The sequence below is a fragment of the Perca flavescens genome, chromosome 16, assembly GCF_004354835.1.
Source record: "Perca flavescens isolate YP-PL-M2 chromosome 16, PFLA_1.0, whole genome shotgun sequence".
NCBI lineage: Eukaryota > Metazoa > Chordata > Actinopteri > Perciformes > Percidae > Perca > Perca flavescens.
Genome location: NC_041346.1, coordinates 14,113,572 through 14,133,618, shown reverse-complemented (window position 1 = coordinate 14,133,618; position 20,047 = coordinate 14,113,572). Strand labels below are relative to the sequence as shown.

Here is a 20,047-nt window from a genome sequence, read left to right as displayed (position 1 = left end):
TATGACATGTTTCGACATTCGACTATGACTTATTTGGACATACTATACTATCACTTTTTTTCAACATATTATAGTATGACTTTTTTATCAATTTTTTCCACATACTATACTATGGCTTTTTTAGACATACTATACTATGACTTATTTTGACATACTATAATAGGACTTTTTTATCACCTTTTTCAACATACTAGACTATGACTTTTTTCGACATACTATACTATGACTTTTTTATCATTTTTTTCGACATACAATACTATGACATTTTTCAACATACTATACTAGGACTTTTTTGACATACTACACTATGACTTTCTTATCACTTTTTTTGACATACTATGCTATGACTTTTTTATCACTTTTTTCGACATACTATACTATGACTTTTTGTACATTTTTTTGACATACTATACTATGACATTTTTTGACATACTATACTATGACTTATATCCACATACTATACTATGACTTTTTTATCACTTTATTCAACATATTATACTATGATTCTTTTCTACATACTATACTATGACTTTTTTATAATTTTTTTCGACATTCTATACTATTACATGTTTCGACATTCGACTATGACTTTTTTCGACATACTATACTATCACTTTTTTATCAAAATTTTCGAAATACTATACTATGACTTTTTATAAATTTTTTTGACATACTATAGTATGACATTTTTTGACATACTATACTATGACTTATATCCACATACTATACTATGACTTTTTTATCACTTTATTCGACATACTATACTATGACATGTTTCGACATTCGACTATGACTTATTTCGACATATGATGGATATATATACATATGATGGATGGATGGATCGATATACTATGACTTTTTTATGACTTTTTTCGACTACTATACTATGACTTTTTTATGACTTTTTTCGACATACTATGCTATGACTTTTTTCGACATACTATACTATGACTTTCTTATCACTTTTTTTGACATACTATGCTAGGACTTTTTTATCACTTTTTTCGACATACTATACTATGACATTTTTTGACATACTATACTATTACTTATATCCACATACTATACTATGACTTTTTTTATCACTTTATTCGACATACTATACTATGATTTTTTTTCTACATACTATACTATGACTTTTTTATCAAATTTTTCGACATACTATACTATGACTTATTTCAACATACTATACTATGGCTTTTTTATCAATATTTTCGACATACTATACTATGACTTTTTTATAATTTTTTTCGACATTCTATACTATGACATGTTTCGACATTCGACTATGACTTATTTCGACATACTATACTATCACTTTTTTTCAACATATTAACTATGACTTTTTTATCAAAATTTTCGACATACTATACTATGACTTTTTATACATTTTTTTGACATACTATACTATGACATTTTTTGACATACTATGCTATGACTTATATCCACATACAATACTATGACGTTTTTATCACTTTATTCAACATACTATACTATGACATGTTTCGACATTCGACAATGACTTATTTCGACATATGATGGATATATATACATATGATGGATGGATGGATGGATGGATATACTATGACTTTTTTATGACTTTTTTCGACTTACTATACTATGACTTTTTTATGACTTTTTTCGACATACTATGCTATGACTTTTTTCGACATACTATACTATGACTTTCTTATCACTTTTTTTGACATACTATGCTAGGACTTTTTTATCACTTTTTTCGACATACTATACTATGACTTTTTATAAAAAATTTTGACATACTATACTATGACATTTTTTGACATACTATACTATTACTTATATCCACATACTATACTATGACTTTTTTATCACTTTATTCGACATACTATACTATGATTTTTTTCTACATACTATACTATGACTTTTTTATCAAATTTTTCGACATACTATACTATGACTTATTTCAACATACTATACTATGGCTTTTTTATCAATATTTTCGACATACTATACTATGACTTTTTTATAATTTTTTTCGACATTCTATACTATGACATGTTTCGACATTCGACTATGACTTATTTCGACAAACTATACTATCACTTTTTTTCAACATATTATAGTATGACTTTTTTCTACATTTTTTCCACATACTATACTATGGCTTTTTTAGACATACTATACTATGACTTTTTTATCAATATTTTCGACATACTATACTATGACTTTTTTATAATTTTTTTCGACATTCTATACTATTACATGTTTCGACATTCGACTATGACTTATTTCGACTTACTATACTATCACTTTTTTTCAACATATTATACTATGACTTTTTTATCAAAATTTTCGAAATACTATACTATGACTTTTTATAATTTTTTTTGACATACTATACTATGACATTTTTTGACATACTATACTATGACTTTTTTATAATTTTTTTCGACATTCTATATTATGACATGTTTCGACATTCGACTATGACTTATTTGGACTTACTATACTATCACTTTTTTTCAACATATTATAGTATGACTTTTTTATCAATTTTTTCCACATACTATACTATGGCTTTTTTAGACATACTATACTATGACTTTTTATCAATTTTTTGACATACTATACTATGACTTATTTTGACATACTATAATAGGACTTTTTTATCACTTTTTTCGACATACTATGCTATGACTTTTTTCGACATACTATACTATGACTTTTTTATCACTTTTTTCGACATACTATGCTATGACTTTTTTCGACATACTATACTAGGACTTTTTTATCACTTTTTTCAACATACTAGACTATGACTTTTTTCGACATACTATACTATGACTTTTTTTTATCATTTTTTTCGACATACAATGCTATGACATTTTTCAACATACTATACTAGGACTTTTTTGACATACTACACTATGACTTTCTTATCACTTTTTTTGACATACTATGCTATGACTTTTTTATCACTTTTTTCAACATACTATACTATGACTTTTTGTACATTTTTTTGACATACTATACTATGACATTTTTTGACATACTATACTATGACTTATATCCACATACTATACTATGACTTTTTTATCACTTTATTCAACATATTATACTATGATTCTTTTCTACATACTATACTATGACTTTTTTATAATTTTTTTCGACATTCTATACTATTACATGTTTCGACATTCGACTATGACTTATTTCGACATACTATACTATCACTTTTTTATCAAAATTTTCGAAATACTATACTATGACTTTTTATAAATTTTTTTGACATACTATAGTATGACATTTTTTGACATACTATACTATGACTTATATCCACATACTATACTATGACTTTTTTATCACTTTATTCGACATACTATACTATGACATGTTTCGACATTCGACTATGACTTATTTCGACATATGATGGATATATATACATATGATGGATGGATGGATTGATATACTATGACTTTTTTATGACTTTTTTCGACTTACTATACTATGACTTTTTTATGACTTTTTTCGACATACTATGCTATGACTTTTTTCGACATACTATACTATGACTTTCTTATCACTTTTTTTGACATACTATGCTAGGACTTTTTTATCACTTTTTTCGACATACTATACTATGACTTTTTATAAAAAAAAAATTGACATACTGTACTATGACATTTTTTGACATACTATACTATTACTTATATCCACATACTATACAATCACTTTTTTATCACTTTATTCGACATACTATACTATGATTTTTTTCTACATACTATACTATGACTTTTTTATCAAATTTTTCGACATACTATACTATGACTTATTTCAACATACTATACTATGGCTTTTTTATCAATATTTTCGACATACTATACTATGACTTTTTTATAATTTTTTTCGACATTCTATACTATGAGATGTTTCGACATTCGACTATGACTTATTTCGACATACTATACTATCACTTTTTTTCAACATATTATAGTATGACTTTTTTATAAATTTTTTCCACATACTATACTATGGCTTTTTTAGACATACTATACTATGACTTTTTATCAATTTTTTGACATACTATACTATGACTTATTTTGACATACTATACTATGACTTTTTTATCACTTTTTTCGACATACTATGCTATGATTTTTTTCGACATACTATCCTATGACTTTTTTATGACTTTTTCCGACATACTATGCTATGACTTTTTTCGACATACTATACTATGACTTTTTTATCACTTTTTTCAACATACTAGACTATGACTTTTTTCGACATACTATACTATGACTTTTTTATCACTTTTTTCGACATACTATGCTATGACTTTTTTCGACATACTATACTATGACTTTTTTATCATTTTTTTTGACATACAATACTATGACATTTTTCGACATACTATACTATCACTTTTTTGACATACTATACTATGACTTTCTTATCACTTTTTTTGACATACTATGCTAGGACTTTTTTTATCACTTTTTTCGACATACTATACTATGACTTTTTATAAATTTTTTTGACATACTATACTATGACATTTTTTATAATTTTTTTCGACATTCTATACTATGACATGTTTCGACATTCGACTATGACTTATTTCGACATACTATACTATCACTTTTTTTCAACATGTTATAGTATGACTTTTTTATCAATTTTTTCCACATACTATACTATTGCTTTTTTAGACATACTATACTATGACTTATTACCAATTTTTTGACATACTATACTATTACTTATATCCACATACTATACTATGACTTTTTTATCACTTTATTCGACATACTATACTATGACTTATTTCAACATACTATACTATGGCTTTTTTATCAATATTTTCGACATACTATACTATGACTTTTTTATAATTTTTTTCGACATTCTATACTATGACATGTTTCGACATTCGACTATGACTTATTTCGACATACTATACTATCACTTTTTTTCAACATGTTATAGTATGACTTTTTTATCAATTTTTTCCACATACTATACTATTGCTTTTTTAGACATACTATACTATGACTTATTACCAATTTTTTGACATACTATACTATGACTTATTTCGACATACTATACTATGACTTTTTTATCACTTTTTTCGACATACTATGCTATGACTTTTTTCGACATACTATACTATGACTTTTTTATGACTTTTTTCGACATAATATGCTATGAGTTTTTTTGACATACTATACTATGACTTTTTTATCAATTTTTTCAACATACTAGACTATGATTTTTTTCTACATACTATACTATGACTTTTTTATCATTTTTTTCGACATACAATACTATGACATTTTTCGACATACTATACTATGACTTATTTCGACATACTATACTATGACTTTTTTATCACTTTTTTCTACATACTATGCTATGACTTTTTTCGACATACTATACTATGACTTTTTTATCACTTTTTTCGACATACTATGCTATGACTTTTTTCGACATACTAGACTATGACTTTTTTCGACATATGACTTATTTTGATATACTATGACTTTTTTCGACAGACTAGACTTATTACTATATACTATGACTTATTTCGACATACTATACTATGACTTTTTTATCACTTTTTTCAACATAGTGTGACTCCTCTCGATTTACAATAGTATGACTTTATCATGATTTTTATACACATGCTATCACTAAATCAATAATGTGATGAGGATTTATCTGGGAGAAACTGATAACATTGTTGCATAGAGAGTTGTTTGAATGGAGCCAGTTATAATGTTGACATCTAACTGTGGCAGAACAATTCATTATGCTTTGACAAGGATGGGATTCGAACCCACGCGTGCAGAGCACAATGGATTAGCAGTCCATCGCCTTAACCACTCAGCCACCTCATCTGTATTTATAACCCTATAACGTAAAGGTTGGATCCAGGTGACGTCCTGCGTGTTTACATAGACTTACTATACTATGACGTATTTCGACATACTATACTATGACTTTTTCATCACTCTTTTTTCAACATACTTTACAATGACTTTATCACTTTTTTCGACATACTATACTATGACTTATAATATGACATTTTATGATTTTTATGACATACTAAACCCTGACTTTTTAGGACATTTTTCATGACATACTGTACTATGACATACTTTACTGACTTTTCTTTTTGATTTTTTTTTGACATACCTATTATTATAAGAAAATAATTAATTAATTTTGAGAATCGATCATTACGACTTTTTTCGACATACTATACCACGACTACTACTTATATATACTAAATACTTTTTAGCATGTCTGCTCCCTGAAGCTGAATAAATGTCCTAGACATGGCTTCTCTCTTTCTCTTTCTCTCTCTCTCTCTCTCTCTCTCTCTCTCTGTCTCATAAAACATTTTTTCCTGCCTTCTGCTGGGGAAGCTATGCCAGACTATGATTGTTATTCCACACTAGCTGTCTTTCTTGGCTTTAACAGGCTAGACTGTGACGCTGCTGTAGGACAGTCTCTCATTTGCTCATTGTTCTTTTTTTGATTTGATTTGATTTATTTAATTGTATCAAAAATGCCATAAACATGAAAAGACATCTAATACAATCGAGCATAAAAACACAATAAAGTCCAGGACTTATTTCCATTGTCCATCTTGTGCTCTTTCTCACCCCTAAATATTTTTTGTTGTGTAATGCTTGTTAATGCTTGCTCAAAAAAATACAGTCTTTAAAGACCTACTTGGTGTGTTTGTGACATTTAATTGCCAAACTCTCATACAACATTTCCAGGTCACATAACTGAATATATACAGTATATAGGATGCATTGACATGAATCTTTGTACAGATATTTTTAGTCCCTACAGGACGAATCCTAATGACTTTGGTGATCTATTTAGTTTTCTTCTAGCTCCACCAGCAGGTCAAAGTATTCACATATCCAGTGATATATCTCAACATCTACAAGATGGAATTTCATGGTTCCCAGAAAATGTAACAACTTGTTTCTCTAGCGCCACCAACGGATGACATTTGTGGTTTTGAGTCAAATACGTTTGCAAGCTGTACCTTGTGTTTAATGGTCATTATCAAATCTTAGCATGCTTACACCCTAAACTAAGCTGGAGAACACAGTAAACATGATACCTGCTAAACATCAGCACGTTAGTATTGTTGTTGTGAGCATCGTAGCACACTGCCCAAAGCACCGCTGTGCCCTCACATACTTTTAATGTTGTTTATGGATTTTGATCAAATGTATTCAGCACAGATCATCTCAATAAAAATCATGTGTCAGCAGTTAAGCCATGTACAATTTTGTCATTTTTTGACTCAGATACTGATTCTCACACAATATGACATGTCTAATATGTCTCTAAAATGATATATTCTTTCACAGTTTGGTGTTGAATAAAAGTAAACTTTTTATGCATTATTCTGGTCATTTAAATATTGTAAGCGATTCCATCTGTTGGCCGTAGATGAGTGAAAAACTTTTTGAAGCTTTTCAAAAAAAAACTTTGATACCTCAATATGATACCATAACAGTATTATTACAAGTTTTTTCCAGTACAGACAAACATGCATACTGAACTAGCATATGTGTGAATGAAGTGACTCCCCACATACAGTACAAGCCCAGTGGAAATACATGAAACAATACACAAATATACACTTTAAACATAAACTGCTGGAGTGGCCCATCAGTCAGTTGCTGGTCCACTCATAATAACAGCAATCCTTCAAGGTTTTAGTGGTTTTATCCTCCATCAATGATGACACTATTTCAGAGGGTCAAAGTTCACCAACAGGAGTAGGAGAAGAGTGGGTACTGGCTCCAATCTGCGGCATGACTGTGGTGGTGAGAATGGTGGTAGTAGCCATGTTGTTGGGGGTTGTGTTCAGCTGTGGCGAGTGGATGAGGTGGAGGGTGGACGAGGTTGTGCGCTGCATCTACGTCATTAGAAGGCAGTGGATATCTGGCGTACTCTAGAGATCTATAGAAATGTAAGAATGACATAGAGGTTAAATTTCGTGGATCATTAATTTGCATTTTATCTTTTCTGTACTGTCCAAGAGTCATTGGATATGTGCTCATCCTGGGTATCTTGAATCATACCTGTAGGGCTGATATGGCACGGATGCAGGCACCATCTGTTCTTCACAGCTGTAGTCATACTCGTGCAGCTCCAGGGGCTCAGCGTGTAGACTCTCAGATGGGTCCTGCTCCACGGCTGAGAGGTTACCCCCCTTCAATGGCTGCTGTGTGGAAGCATGATCCTTCCCTGCTTCTGCTGGCTGAGAGGGGGAGGGCATCCTCTGCAGGTCTATAAGGGAAATACAATGTTTAATAGGTCTGGCACATTGACCTAAAGTTTGCATACTACCTGGAATTTTAACTGTTTGTAGAATGATTTAAAAACTTGAAAATGACTTAATAATTACAAACTTACCTGGATGACTGTTGCAAAGAGATTTTCTGTCCAGTGCAGCTCTTTTTGCAGGAGGGCTTCTATTTGAGCGACACCTATAGAAAAAATTAGAACATTTAATTTTTATTACACTTTTTTTTCTGCCCATTCTAGTTTAATTTCCCCCTTAATTTCCGGCTTAAAACTATAGTAAAAAAAAAAAAAAAAACATTTTATCTACGCAGTAATTACAAATGTGAAGAATACAACAAAAATAATATTTACAATTTTTATTTATTCTTGCCTTTTGCTGTGGGAATGGGTGCCTCCCTCCCTGAATCCCTTAGCAAAGGGGTTGTGGTCGATCTTCAATTTGGTGATCTTAAAAAGCAAAAACAAATTGTTTTCAAACTGTTGGTGGTGCAGTTCTAATCAAACCCATCACATTTGTGTTGGATTAATGTTTGGTAAAACTGTTGTACAGTTTTATTACCTTTGGGTTTTGGTAAGCGGTCACTGCAGTGAATGTCGTCTCTGGGAAGGAGAAGTTCTGAAATGGGCCCCAGCGGACAGTGTAAGGACTGTCTGCCTGGGTGATGTGAAACCTGGGATAGTAGCGATGCATGGAGTGCAGGATGATCTGATGGGTAAGAAGAGCAAAACTGAGTTCAGTAAAAAAAAACATACATAACATTATATTTTAATCATTTTAACTCTGTATGTAAGATTATGTCTTACATGGCCATGCTGGTCCAAGGTGTTGTTGGTGAGCTTCATCTTGAGAAAAGACAATGACTGCTTCATCCAGTGACATCCTGGGGCCGGGGAGTCTGGGTGCATGTATGTCCGACAAGGTGGCTGAGGCTCTGACTTACCCGCCACCTCCCACTGCTCCTTCTTCCACTACAGAGAAATGGGGGGGCGGGGGTGCAAGGTTACCAAAAGTGTGAGACCTGAGGACATGTCTGGTTAATTAGAAGTCTTCATGAAGCATGCAATACCTCTTTTTTCATCTCATAATGATGGATGCAACGCAAGAGAGCAGTGATGCATACAACTTTGTTTGCAGAATATATTAGGCTACAGGTTTATTCTTCACATTGTGTTACAATATACAGAGGGGTGTTTTTTTATGTTTTATCAATGGTCTATTACAGACTTTCATTTTATTTTGTGCCTCTTTTTTTTCCAAGTCTGTGCTAAAAGCAATATCTGTGACCAAATGGGCCACAGCAGTAGGTGTAAGGAGCCGTTGAATGTATGGATGGCTGACTGCTCCTCATTCACTCATTGTGAATAAGGAGGGATGCTAATTGATTGGGCCTCCAGCCAAGAGTGCACAAACAGGAAGCAATGAAAGGCTTTGATATGCAGCGGGGAATGGCCCAGAGTGGGCAGTCCAGCGCCTGGCTGCATTTTAGATTCTGCAATCTGCTGGATTCAATCCCCAAATGTTGTCAACAACAGTGCCTACAGTATTCAGTGTGTGTTGAATTATGAATTTACCTTGTATTTGAAGCTGTCTGCAGGCACCATATCTATCATGATGACGTAATTGGCAAAAGGTTGGAGCCCAGATAGACTGATGCTGCAGTGTGGAAACATTCTCCTGAAACAAATACACAAAGTCATGATGAGTCATTGAATTATAAAATATGTGCAGTCACAGTAATGTTGCAAAATTAGCATTATTAAATAATTGTAGGTTGTGTGTGTGATAAATGATACAAAGCAGTGGCCAGCGCTGTTACCTTCCATGCTTTGTTATAATCATCTCTGTTCCAATGCTGTGAAAGGACTTCCAGAGATCAGCGTTCTCTAGGGTCATCCTGATGCAGCCCTGCTGGTATGAGTCAGCTGCTGGAGGGGACCGGGGCATGCTCAGATACAATTTGGATTCTGTGGAGAAAATACACAAAACATACAATATATACAAAACAGGAACATTCTCACAAAGCATGCAGAACTTGATCATATCATAGGTCAGAATAGTTTCAATATTCAAATATTTCAATTCTTAATTCCTCTTCAAATCAGTTATATATTATTGAAGAAGTGTCTTTTTGTGGTTGAAAGTAAAGTACAGAAAATCAAACACTGCTGTTATACTGCATGACATCTGTGGCAATTTAATTACAGCCCAAAGTGAACGAATCATTACAGCCCAGTGCCACATTGCACTTGCATGCTCATACAGAATAGTTCAGATGAAATCAAACTTACCAGAGATGTGTTGCATTGTGTCCTCCTGTTATCAACACCTACGCAGAAGTCTTGAGACAAAGTGCTGCTTTCAGATGATCTAACACTGAAGTCAAATACACCGGGGGTCTCTACCCTTGAAAAGTTTGAGCCTTGAACCTGATTGGTCACCACAGAAAGGGTGTGGTCTGAATAGCCAAGGGGTGTGTAGTTGGAGCAGACTGAGGGGGCAGGTAAGAATATTACCTGATGTTGTTCAGTTGCCATTTTATGGGACTGTGTAGATTTTATTCTAAGAATATCTTTATAGAGATGTGAAAGATAATCCCTTAAATGGGAACATAGACTGTAATATTGGCCTGGTTGTTGTTGTTGTTGTTGTTGTTGTTATGAGTGATCTTGAACAGACTTCTAGGGACTCAAAAACAACAATTGCTTCTATGAATTTGTAGATACCCCCCAAATATATACTAATCTACCTAGGACTCAATGGTAGAATAGAAACATAGAATATCTTTATTATCATTGTGCAAGTATGTGTGATGATCCAGCGCCTGTAGGTGAGCACTGTGTTTGTAGGTCTGACATGCATAAAATAGTCTCTCTCTTTCAGTCCAAGTTGAAGAACAGTGAGCTGAATTTCAAAGGGCTTGGGGGGATGGAAGAGCAGACAAACAGGTCCCGTCCTGGCAGCTCTGGTTGTGTATTGAGAACGAATCGGGAGATTACAGAGGTGATTGGAGTTACGGTGTAGCCTTGACAATGCTGCTAATCCTATGAGGCCATTTGGCCCTACCCCCCTCCTCAGCCCCTCCACCCCATACCACCTCCTGTACCCTGGGAGGAGAGTGGGCCCTCTGATGGAGCCAGCAGTTAGCAGCCCGTTAACATGAAAGACTGATGGGAGGAAGGGAAGAGTAGCAGCTTGGGACTTTAGAATACAATGTGCATAGGGTACAGCCCCTGAATTAATCCTACAGAACTTAATTTAAAATTCTAGAGGAGGTCTCAAAGTTTCCAAAGATACCAAATATGTCAGGCAGATTTTTGGGGAAATGTGTTCATAAAATGATTCACTAAACATTTCCAATTGGTGGAATGGTTCAGCCATATAAAACATGGAATCTTAAGGGTTTGAATGTTTTCATCAGTGTAAACATCATACAGCTTCAATGGAGAATTAGAACAAGCTGATACAGAACATACTGTTAGACAGAATGGAATTATGCAACTGCTACTTAAAGAAAAAAAGGAACAAAAACTAGATGATGGGTTAAAACTACCATTCTTAAGACAAATGAAAGTATCTGCAAAAAGAGTTATGATTGTTTACTTACTTCAAGAAATGAGAATATGGTGTAAAGGTTAAAGGAACACGCCAACTTATTGGGAATTTAGCTTATTCACCGTAACCCCCAGAGTTAGACAAGTCGATACATACCCTTCTCATCTCCGTGTGTGCTGTAATGCTGTCTGACGGCTCCAGCGGCATCAAGCCAGCACAGAACCTGCAGGTGAATGGTTCCAGCAATCCTACTGCTCCGAATAAGTGACAAAATAACGCCAACATGTTCCTTTTTACATGTTGTGATTTATAGAGTCACAGCGTGTACAAAAAACAACGTAACATGAGACACAGCCGTCTTCTAACTGTAAACAAACCGGGAACTATATTCTCAGGCGGAAGAATATAGTACTTGGGCGGAGTGATATGCTCGCAGCAAGTCTGCAACCGGCTCTAATGTAACCGTGCAACCGCTCGACTCTAATGTAATCAAGCGGTGTCTTGGTTCTCGGCAAGTTTGAGTTATTAACCGAGCCTTGTTTCTGGTGCATCTTAGAGGATGCTAGTAAAAGAGTCGGTTGTCCCATCACTAATACCCTTCTCATCTCCGTGCGTGCTGTAACGCTGTCTGACGGTTCCAGCATTAGCTTAGCCCAGCACAGATCCTGGAGGTAACTGGTTCCAACGAGCCTACTGCTCCGAATTGTGACAAAAGTGACAAAATAACACCAACATGTTCCTATTTACATGTTGTGATTTGTATAGTCACAGCGTGTACAAAAAACAACGTAACATGAGACACAGCCGTCTTCTAACTGTAAACAAACCGGGAACTATATTCTCAGGCGGAAGAATATAGTACTTGGGCGGAGTGATATGCTTGCAGCAAGTCTGTCTGAGAATATAGTTCCCGGTTTGTTTACTGTTAGAAGATGGCTGTGTCTCATGTTACGTTGTTTTTTGTACACGCTGTGACTATACAAATCACAACATGTAAATAGGAACATGTTGGTGTTATTTTCTCACTTTTGTCACAATTCGGAGCAGTAGGCTAGTTGGAACCAGTTCCCTGCAGGATTTGTGCTGGGCTAAGCTAATGCTGGAACCGTCAGACAGCGTTACAGCACGCACGGAGATGAGAAGGGTATTAGTGATGGGACAACCGACTCTTTTACGAGAGTCGGTTCAACCGGACGGTTGTTGGTTGGCCGACCAAGTTAATAGATTCGTGAACCGTAAACACAATCCTCTAAGATGCAAATTTTCTCTGCCTCAAGATGCCAGACTGATCTGCGAGTGGAAAACTGGAGCTTGCGAGATCAGGACGGTCTCACGAGGCTACCAGAAACAAGGCTCGGTTAATAACTCAAACTTGCCGAGAACCAAGACACCGCTTGATTACATTAGAGTCGAGCGACCGGCCGGTTGCACGGTTACATTAGACTCGAGCGGCCGGCCGGTTGCAGGGTTACATTAGAGTCGAGTGGGCCGGCAGGTTGCACGGTTACATTCGGTCTCGTTCGGGTCTAGGCATTAGTAGCTCATTTCCTGATTGATTCTAGCACCACCACATCAGTCCAGTGGAGGCGCTAATGAGCTAGATTACAACATACACAGTAGCAGAAGAATACCAGCTACTACACAACGGCCAACCATTGACATATATATATATATATATATATATAATGCCATGTGCCAATGTCGTAATGCCAACGACACAAATGAAGTAAAAGAAAAAAACAGGAGTGAGTCGGTTCATTGACGTATGGCACTCGATTCTCCCGGCTTAGTGACACGAGTCGGGTTAATTAACCGGCTCTTCGGTCAGTTCGTCAACACTAAAGGGTATGTATCGACTTGTCTTACTCTGGGGGTTATAAGCTAAATTCCCAATAAGTCGGCGTGTTCCTTTAACTTAACTAAAATCAAACATTCCAGCTGAATTGTTCTGAGCACTCAAACTAATTTGTTTGACCTTAATGCCTCATCGCCCTTTAAGAACTCAAGGAGCTCAGATTTGGGAAGAGCTCCAGATCAGCTATGACTTGCTTTTGCCATTTGCTGCACCCTCTGTCGAGAGAAACTAAAACAAACTGGACATCAGGCATCAGAATGACCAGGAAACTGGAAAGAGGTGAATTATGTTTCTCATTCTTTAAATAGTTTTTAGTTTGTTTCACTCACTGTTTTTCTATTTACAACCAAATATAGTGCCTCCTTTTGAATTTTTGGTTCAGATTAGATGGTGTGAGGGTATATTGTATTGGGAAAGTTGTGGCTGAGGATGTGTTATATTATTTACCAGATCCACCTCCCCTAATTTTACAACACACTTAGAAAGAGTGGCTCGCTGCCTTTGTGAGGCTTTCCTGCTCTACCTGCAGGCATGTTGAAACATTTCTCCTCTGCTTAAATCAACTTCAGGCTTGAAGATGGAATTCAGTCTGTTCCGGCCCGCGGCATGTGTCACCTCTACAAATATGCTACAAAGTCAAATTTGTGCAGAAAAAGACATCACTAACATCTGTTTCTGCTAATGGTATTTCAGCATGATTGGGCAGTGCTGTAATGGGAATACAAATTAAGTATTGTCAACATTTTGCATTGGACTAAAGGTCATTTGCTTCACAGTTTTATCCGGTCATTTGCAATGATTAAAATAGTAAAGTGAATTGCAGATCACATCTAAGATATGGGTAACATTTCTCGTTGCATTCATTGTGTGTCTCGTTGCCGTAATGCAACAGTGCTGCTGCAGTAAAAATAACTCATGGCACAGGAAATGTTGTGGTTTCAACAGTTTTGAAAAGTCAATCGGAGCTGCAGCTGAAAGATGCAGTGCATGACCAGTGCATGTGGAAGCTCGGAGATGAGGCTCTGTGATCTGTACACCGCTTCAAGTAAAGTGGTATGGTGAGTGGCTGAGTTGTGTGGGATGAATAATCTCAGGTACAAGCAAGTCATTTTAAATCCAGGGAGAAGGAGGTGTGTTTGTTTGTGTGGGGCGGAAACAATCTCCTCCAGCATCTCACAAACAGCACCCGCAACTGCAGTGCCAGCCTAAGATACAGAACTGATAACTGATCTATGCAAAGATAATAGAGAATCGTGAAGCTGCATTGTGACATCAAAGTTGTTCCAATGCTGTTATGTAATAAGGATCACAAAAATAGATCTAGAATGTAGGCCAATATTTACTTGATTTTACTTTAGTTTTATGATACAATTAACACACATCTATGGTGTATTAATATTTACCATTGTCCCACAACTGTAGAGATGAGGAGAAATGTTTAGATATCACAATAAAGTTTCACCAAATCTCTTATTTGCCAATACTGCCACCTACTGGATGTTTTCTTTAAAAACTCCAATTGCAGTGAACTAATGATCCATTTACTTACAACTGTATAGATATATTTGGGTTGCTGTCTTGTACAACATTGGTAAACTTGTCCTTGTAATCAATTAATACCCAAAATGCAATTCAGCTTTCAGCCTTAACAGTTGTCAATTAACAGTGTCCTGGAAAAGATAAAATCAAACTTTAGGATGAAATGTAGCATTTGGTGTTACAACAGAGCAAGAAAAGAGAAAAACAGAATGCTGATACAAAAATGTATAAAATATAGAAATAACAAAAACTAGGCTATGTATATACAGTATTAACCCTAAACCAGTGTGCCTATATTTATGTGCAAAACCCGTAGTGCAGTTTTCTGATCATCCAGATCAAAGAGACATAGTAAATGCAGTATGTTTGTGAGGAAAAATGCATTTATAAAATATAAAAATATGTATAGGTGCATTATATATATATATATATATATATATATATATATATATATATATATATATTTATAATATTATATATATATATATATATATATATATATATATATATATATATATATTTCCATTTACGATATAATATATATGATTAGAGAGAGAGCAATAACGTGATGATACACAGAAATTGAAAAACATTTCAGCCAATACACACTTAATCAAGAAAAATATAAACATATTCAAACAAATTACAGAGAGATTTTAAAAATGCCTGTAATAAGAAGCAGCACTTTCTGCAGACATACCGTAATTTCTCGGTCTGCTGAGCATGCTGACAAATGCAGTTGGGAAAACAAGCTTTTCTGCACCTAATTTAATAACGCAAAGTACTCTCTCTGAAGGGGCTTTAACAACACATAATGCTATTTTACAGGAGCAAAATTAATATTAGGAGGAAGGTAATGCAATTGCCAAAAAAGAACTCTCAGGATAAAGACATATTTACATTTCTGTCAGGTCCATAAAGTCAAGAACACACATGACAATAACAATTTAGGAAATCTTTATTGAATAATTGCATTTCAGCTAATAAATTCTGAATTAAATTTTGGCGGTATTGCTCTGTTCAGGGAGTCCTGACCTTTCATGAGCACCATGAAATAGCAGAGAGTCAGAGGACAGCAGCAGCATTAGGGAACGCTCACACAGTTTAGGACTGTGTGAGCTGAACTATTCCCCCTAAACAAACCACACCTGGTAATCCTCTTGGGAAATGAAAACAAGAGGATGGAATTAAAAATGATTGGAATCTTTATGAATAAATTTACGAATTAATTTGGAAATACGGTTGATCAGATGAGCCCCCTGACCATTCATGAGCACCATGAATTAGCAGAAGTCTAGGGACAGCAGCAGCGTAAGGGGACACCCCCTGACCATTCATGAGCACCATGAATTAGCAGAAAGTCAGGGGACAGCAGCAGCATTAGGGGACGCTCACACAAATTAGGAGATCAGTAGATGAGGCACAATGGTTTATTAAAACAAACCAATCAGGGACCTAAGCTCATAGCCTTCTGAGCATCAAGAATAGCTGGAACATCAGGATGAAGGCAACGTTCGTAAGCAGCAGAAGACCAGCGCCCCATGGCTTTAAGGGTTAAAACCGGAGCGGATGCCGCCGCTGTAGTTGCTGCACCAATGCGTAGAGAATGAGCCGTATAACGGTCCGGAGGCAGTACACAGAACAGGCAGAGGAGGCGCAGGTGAGAAGCAAACCAGGCTCGCGACATTGGTTTCCCCTCCTTCGTGACAAACAGCGGCTCTTGTGGACCAGCACCAGGACGGCACCTCAAGTAGGCCAGCATGGAAATCAGAGGACAAAAGACAGTGTTAGACTCAGCAATGTATACAACAACACCTTCACCATTTCTAGCAGTTTTAGAGTGTTTCAGAAACAATGTGAAATGGTGATCATTAAGGGAAACATCAGAAATTGTCAGATTGTGATTTGGATCAAAGGAACATGTGCGTGAAAAAATTTCACCACCCCTTAGAAAACCAAAAAAAGCTGTGAGAACGACCGTCTCTAACAACTGATCGGTGTAAGGCCCAAAACACCCATTCCGTAATTGAGATATGAGTTGTTTAAGTAAAAGGGAGAAGTTTATCATTGCCTCGTGGTGACTGTCTTTTGAGGCCATTCAGCAAAAGGCGAATGGATGGGTTTTCCAAAATACTGGAGGCGGAGGGATCCAGGCAGCGCAGATGGAATTGAATGCCAGCGACCGTACTTTTGATGGCTGCAGGTTTCGATCCTCAAAGCAGTGAACTATAAAAGCACTAATATACGAAACATTGACAGGGAGAGCAGCTACAGATAAAGAAGCACAAAAGGTGATGAAATAAGACCAAGCCGAGTCATACGATTTTAATGTAGAGCTAGCCAGACCCCCCGCCCCGCATGTACTGCACAGCAGAGCGCACATAAGATTGGAGAGGGTTATTCAATCTAGAATGGTCTGGCTGAAAGGAGGGCATTCCAGGCTCGATTGGGCTGCAGCTGGACACAGGAGATGGAATTTCTGAAAATTAAATCGAGACAAAGAATCGGCCACTTGATTATTCAAACCAGTTATATGCTCAGCGTGAAAATGATAATTCCCCAAAATTGACAGCCACGTGAGACGTCTCAGGAACCTATTTATGAAAAGGACAGATGAGCTCCGCTTATTAATTATATTAACAGTAGCTTCGTTGTCGCAGAAAAACAGAATTTTCTTCCAAGCCCAATGTTAACCCCAGAGAATGCATGCCACAACAATAGGATACAGCTCTAGTAGGGCTGTTGAGGAATCACCGGCAGGTAAGGAGAGCAATTCATTCGGCCAGGCACACGCAAACCAGTCGTTTTTGAAAACCCCCCCAAACCCCACGGAAGGCGCAGCATCCGTATACAGATCAAGAGCCACAGAAGATTCCATAAAATCATTAAGAAAAAAGGAAACTCCATTCCATTTATCCAGGAGCAGAGACCAAAACCGCAGCTCAGATCTACAGCCAGCATCTTAGGTAACAAGGTCAGAGAGAGCCTTTGCAGATTTGGAGAGATCAAGAAGCCTGGAAATAAACGACCTGCCTTGAGGAATTACCCTCATCGCGAAATTAAGGTGGCCTAAAAGAGAGAGCAAGTCCCGTTTGGAAAAGGATCTAGAATTTTGAGTGACGGTCATAATTTGCCGAATGCGGGATAATTTCTCAAGGGGCAGCGAAGCCTGCATACGGACGGAATTGAGAGTAATGCCCAAAAATTCGATAACCTTAACGGGACTTACGGTCTTTTCCTCCGAGAGAGGAACGCCTAAATCAAAAAAGGTGCGCTTAAGAGCCGAGATAGAAGAATCCGATTTCGCGGATGGAAAGTCCACCAGGAGAAAATCATCTAAAAGATGAAGGATGAATGACAATCTGTCGTTATTAAGGAGAATCCAGCACAAGGCCTCCGACAAGGTATCAAATATTTTTGGACTACTGCGACAGCCAAAAGCCAGTCTAACCGAGAAATACAGTTTTTCCCGCCATCGAACGCCAAACAAATGCCACTGGGAAGGATGTAAGGGCATGACTTTAAAAGCATCGGAAATATCCGCCTTTGCAAGCCAAGCTCCACGTCCGGCCTTTTTAATGAAATTGATAGCGTCATCGACAGTGCTATAAAACAGGGAAAAAGGGGCTAAAGGAATAAGGCTATTGACGCTGTCAGCCAAGCCATTGTGGGGAGCAGAAAGGTCAATGATTAAACGTTTCTTACCCAAATACTTTCGAGTGGCGATCCCTATAGGACTTAACCGAAAAACAGGAAAAGGAGACCTATCGAATGGGCCAATCATAAAACCCTTTTGAACCTCCTTCTCCAGCAAGGCATCCACAATTTCTGGCACCTGGGACGCACGCAGACAACAGGTTTTTACAGCAGAAAGACACAGCAGGCAAATGCAGCAGACCAGCAAAGAAACCATGAACAAGACCAGTCAATAAATAATCCACGAAGCAGCGGTTCGGATGCTTCCTCAATGCCAGTCCCAGCTTGGGGACGTTGATGGGAGTCGATGGCTTATTTCTTTTGCTCCGCTTTCAGGAAGCGGGTTCTCCTCTGGCATACAGACTTGGGATGGGCATCCCCACAGTAGCTACAGACATGGAGATAATTACAATTACGCATCCTACAAAATTTTTTATTAAAATTATAGCAAAGAGGAGTAGCAAAATTATTCACCTGGGAGCCAGAATTACGGCTCGGGCCAGGATGGGACGTATAAGGGGCAGGCCTAGATTTAGAGCAAAGGGTAGTAGAGTGTGAGAGAGAGCCACAGATGGAGCAGGACAGGATTTGGTGCCCCGTGTGAAGTGTCGACTTATGAGTGCGAGGTCGACCACGGACCAGTCCAGTCTTTGGTTGAAGCGCTGTATGAACATTGCTGCCTTTGCAGAAAGACTTGTGATATTCATAAAACAAGACCCCACCATAAGAGAGAGCCAGGTCGGAAATAATGGCCAAATAAGTATCGAGTTTGGCCCTGCGTGCCGGTTGAACTTCACAAATTACATCTCTATACAAACCAAATGCAACGCAGAACTCAGGAAAAGTCAGAGTTTTAGACAGTCTCGGGTCCCCATCCTTTAACTCGACAGATACATCGCCACAGTCCACAACACGCCGCTCACACAGCTCAGAACCCAGCAGGAGTTTAACAAGATTAATGTCATTACCTGCCAAAATCTGCCCCCTCAGTTGATGAGAGATGGCAGCAGCCGGCGGGAAAAAAGGCGAGCCCGAGGACATAGGTACAGCGGTAGCCAGGGTCCGTCGAGGAACGA

General features: G+C 36.7%; 1 protein-coding gene and 1 non-coding gene across 2 annotated transcripts; both read right to left on the bottom strand.

Moving 5' to 3' along the window:
- Window positions 1-5,800: 5,800 nt before the first annotated feature.
- Window positions 5,801-5,882, bottom strand: trnas-gcu (transfer RNA serine (anticodon GCU)). Its single transcript has one exon. It is a non-coding gene; the product is annotated as a tRNA-Ser (tRNA).
- Window positions 5,883-7,784: 1,902 nt separating this feature from the next.
- LOC114571322 (T-box-containing protein TBX6L-like) lies at window positions 7,785-10,633 on the bottom strand. Its single transcript, XM_028602222.1, has 9 exons — window positions 10,618-10,633; window positions 10,146-10,293; window positions 9,901-10,003; window positions 9,133-9,297; window positions 8,888-9,034; window positions 8,699-8,775; window positions 8,437-8,510; window positions 8,103-8,310; window positions 7,785-7,980 (listed from the first exon to the last, which is right to left on the bottom strand). The coding sequence occupies exons 1-9, from the start codon at window positions 10,631-10,633 to the stop codon at window positions 7,785-7,787; spliced, it is 1,134 nt and encodes a 377-aa protein (XP_028458023.1).
- Between the last annotated feature and the right edge of the window lie 9,414 nt (window positions 10,634-20,047).

What these genes read in the sequence shown, in the direction of transcription:
- LOC114571322 (XM_028602222.1), bottom strand. An exon ending in CCTTGGACCAGCATGGCCAT is followed by an intron (nt 9,035 to 9,132) that starts GTAAGACATAAT and finishes CTTACCCATCAG; the next exon opens with ATCATCCTGCACTCCATGCA. An exon ending in GTGCCATATCAGCCCTACAG is followed by an intron (nt 7,981 to 8,102) that starts GTATGATTCAAG and finishes ACATTTCTATAG; the next exon opens with ATCTCTAGAGTACGCCAGAT.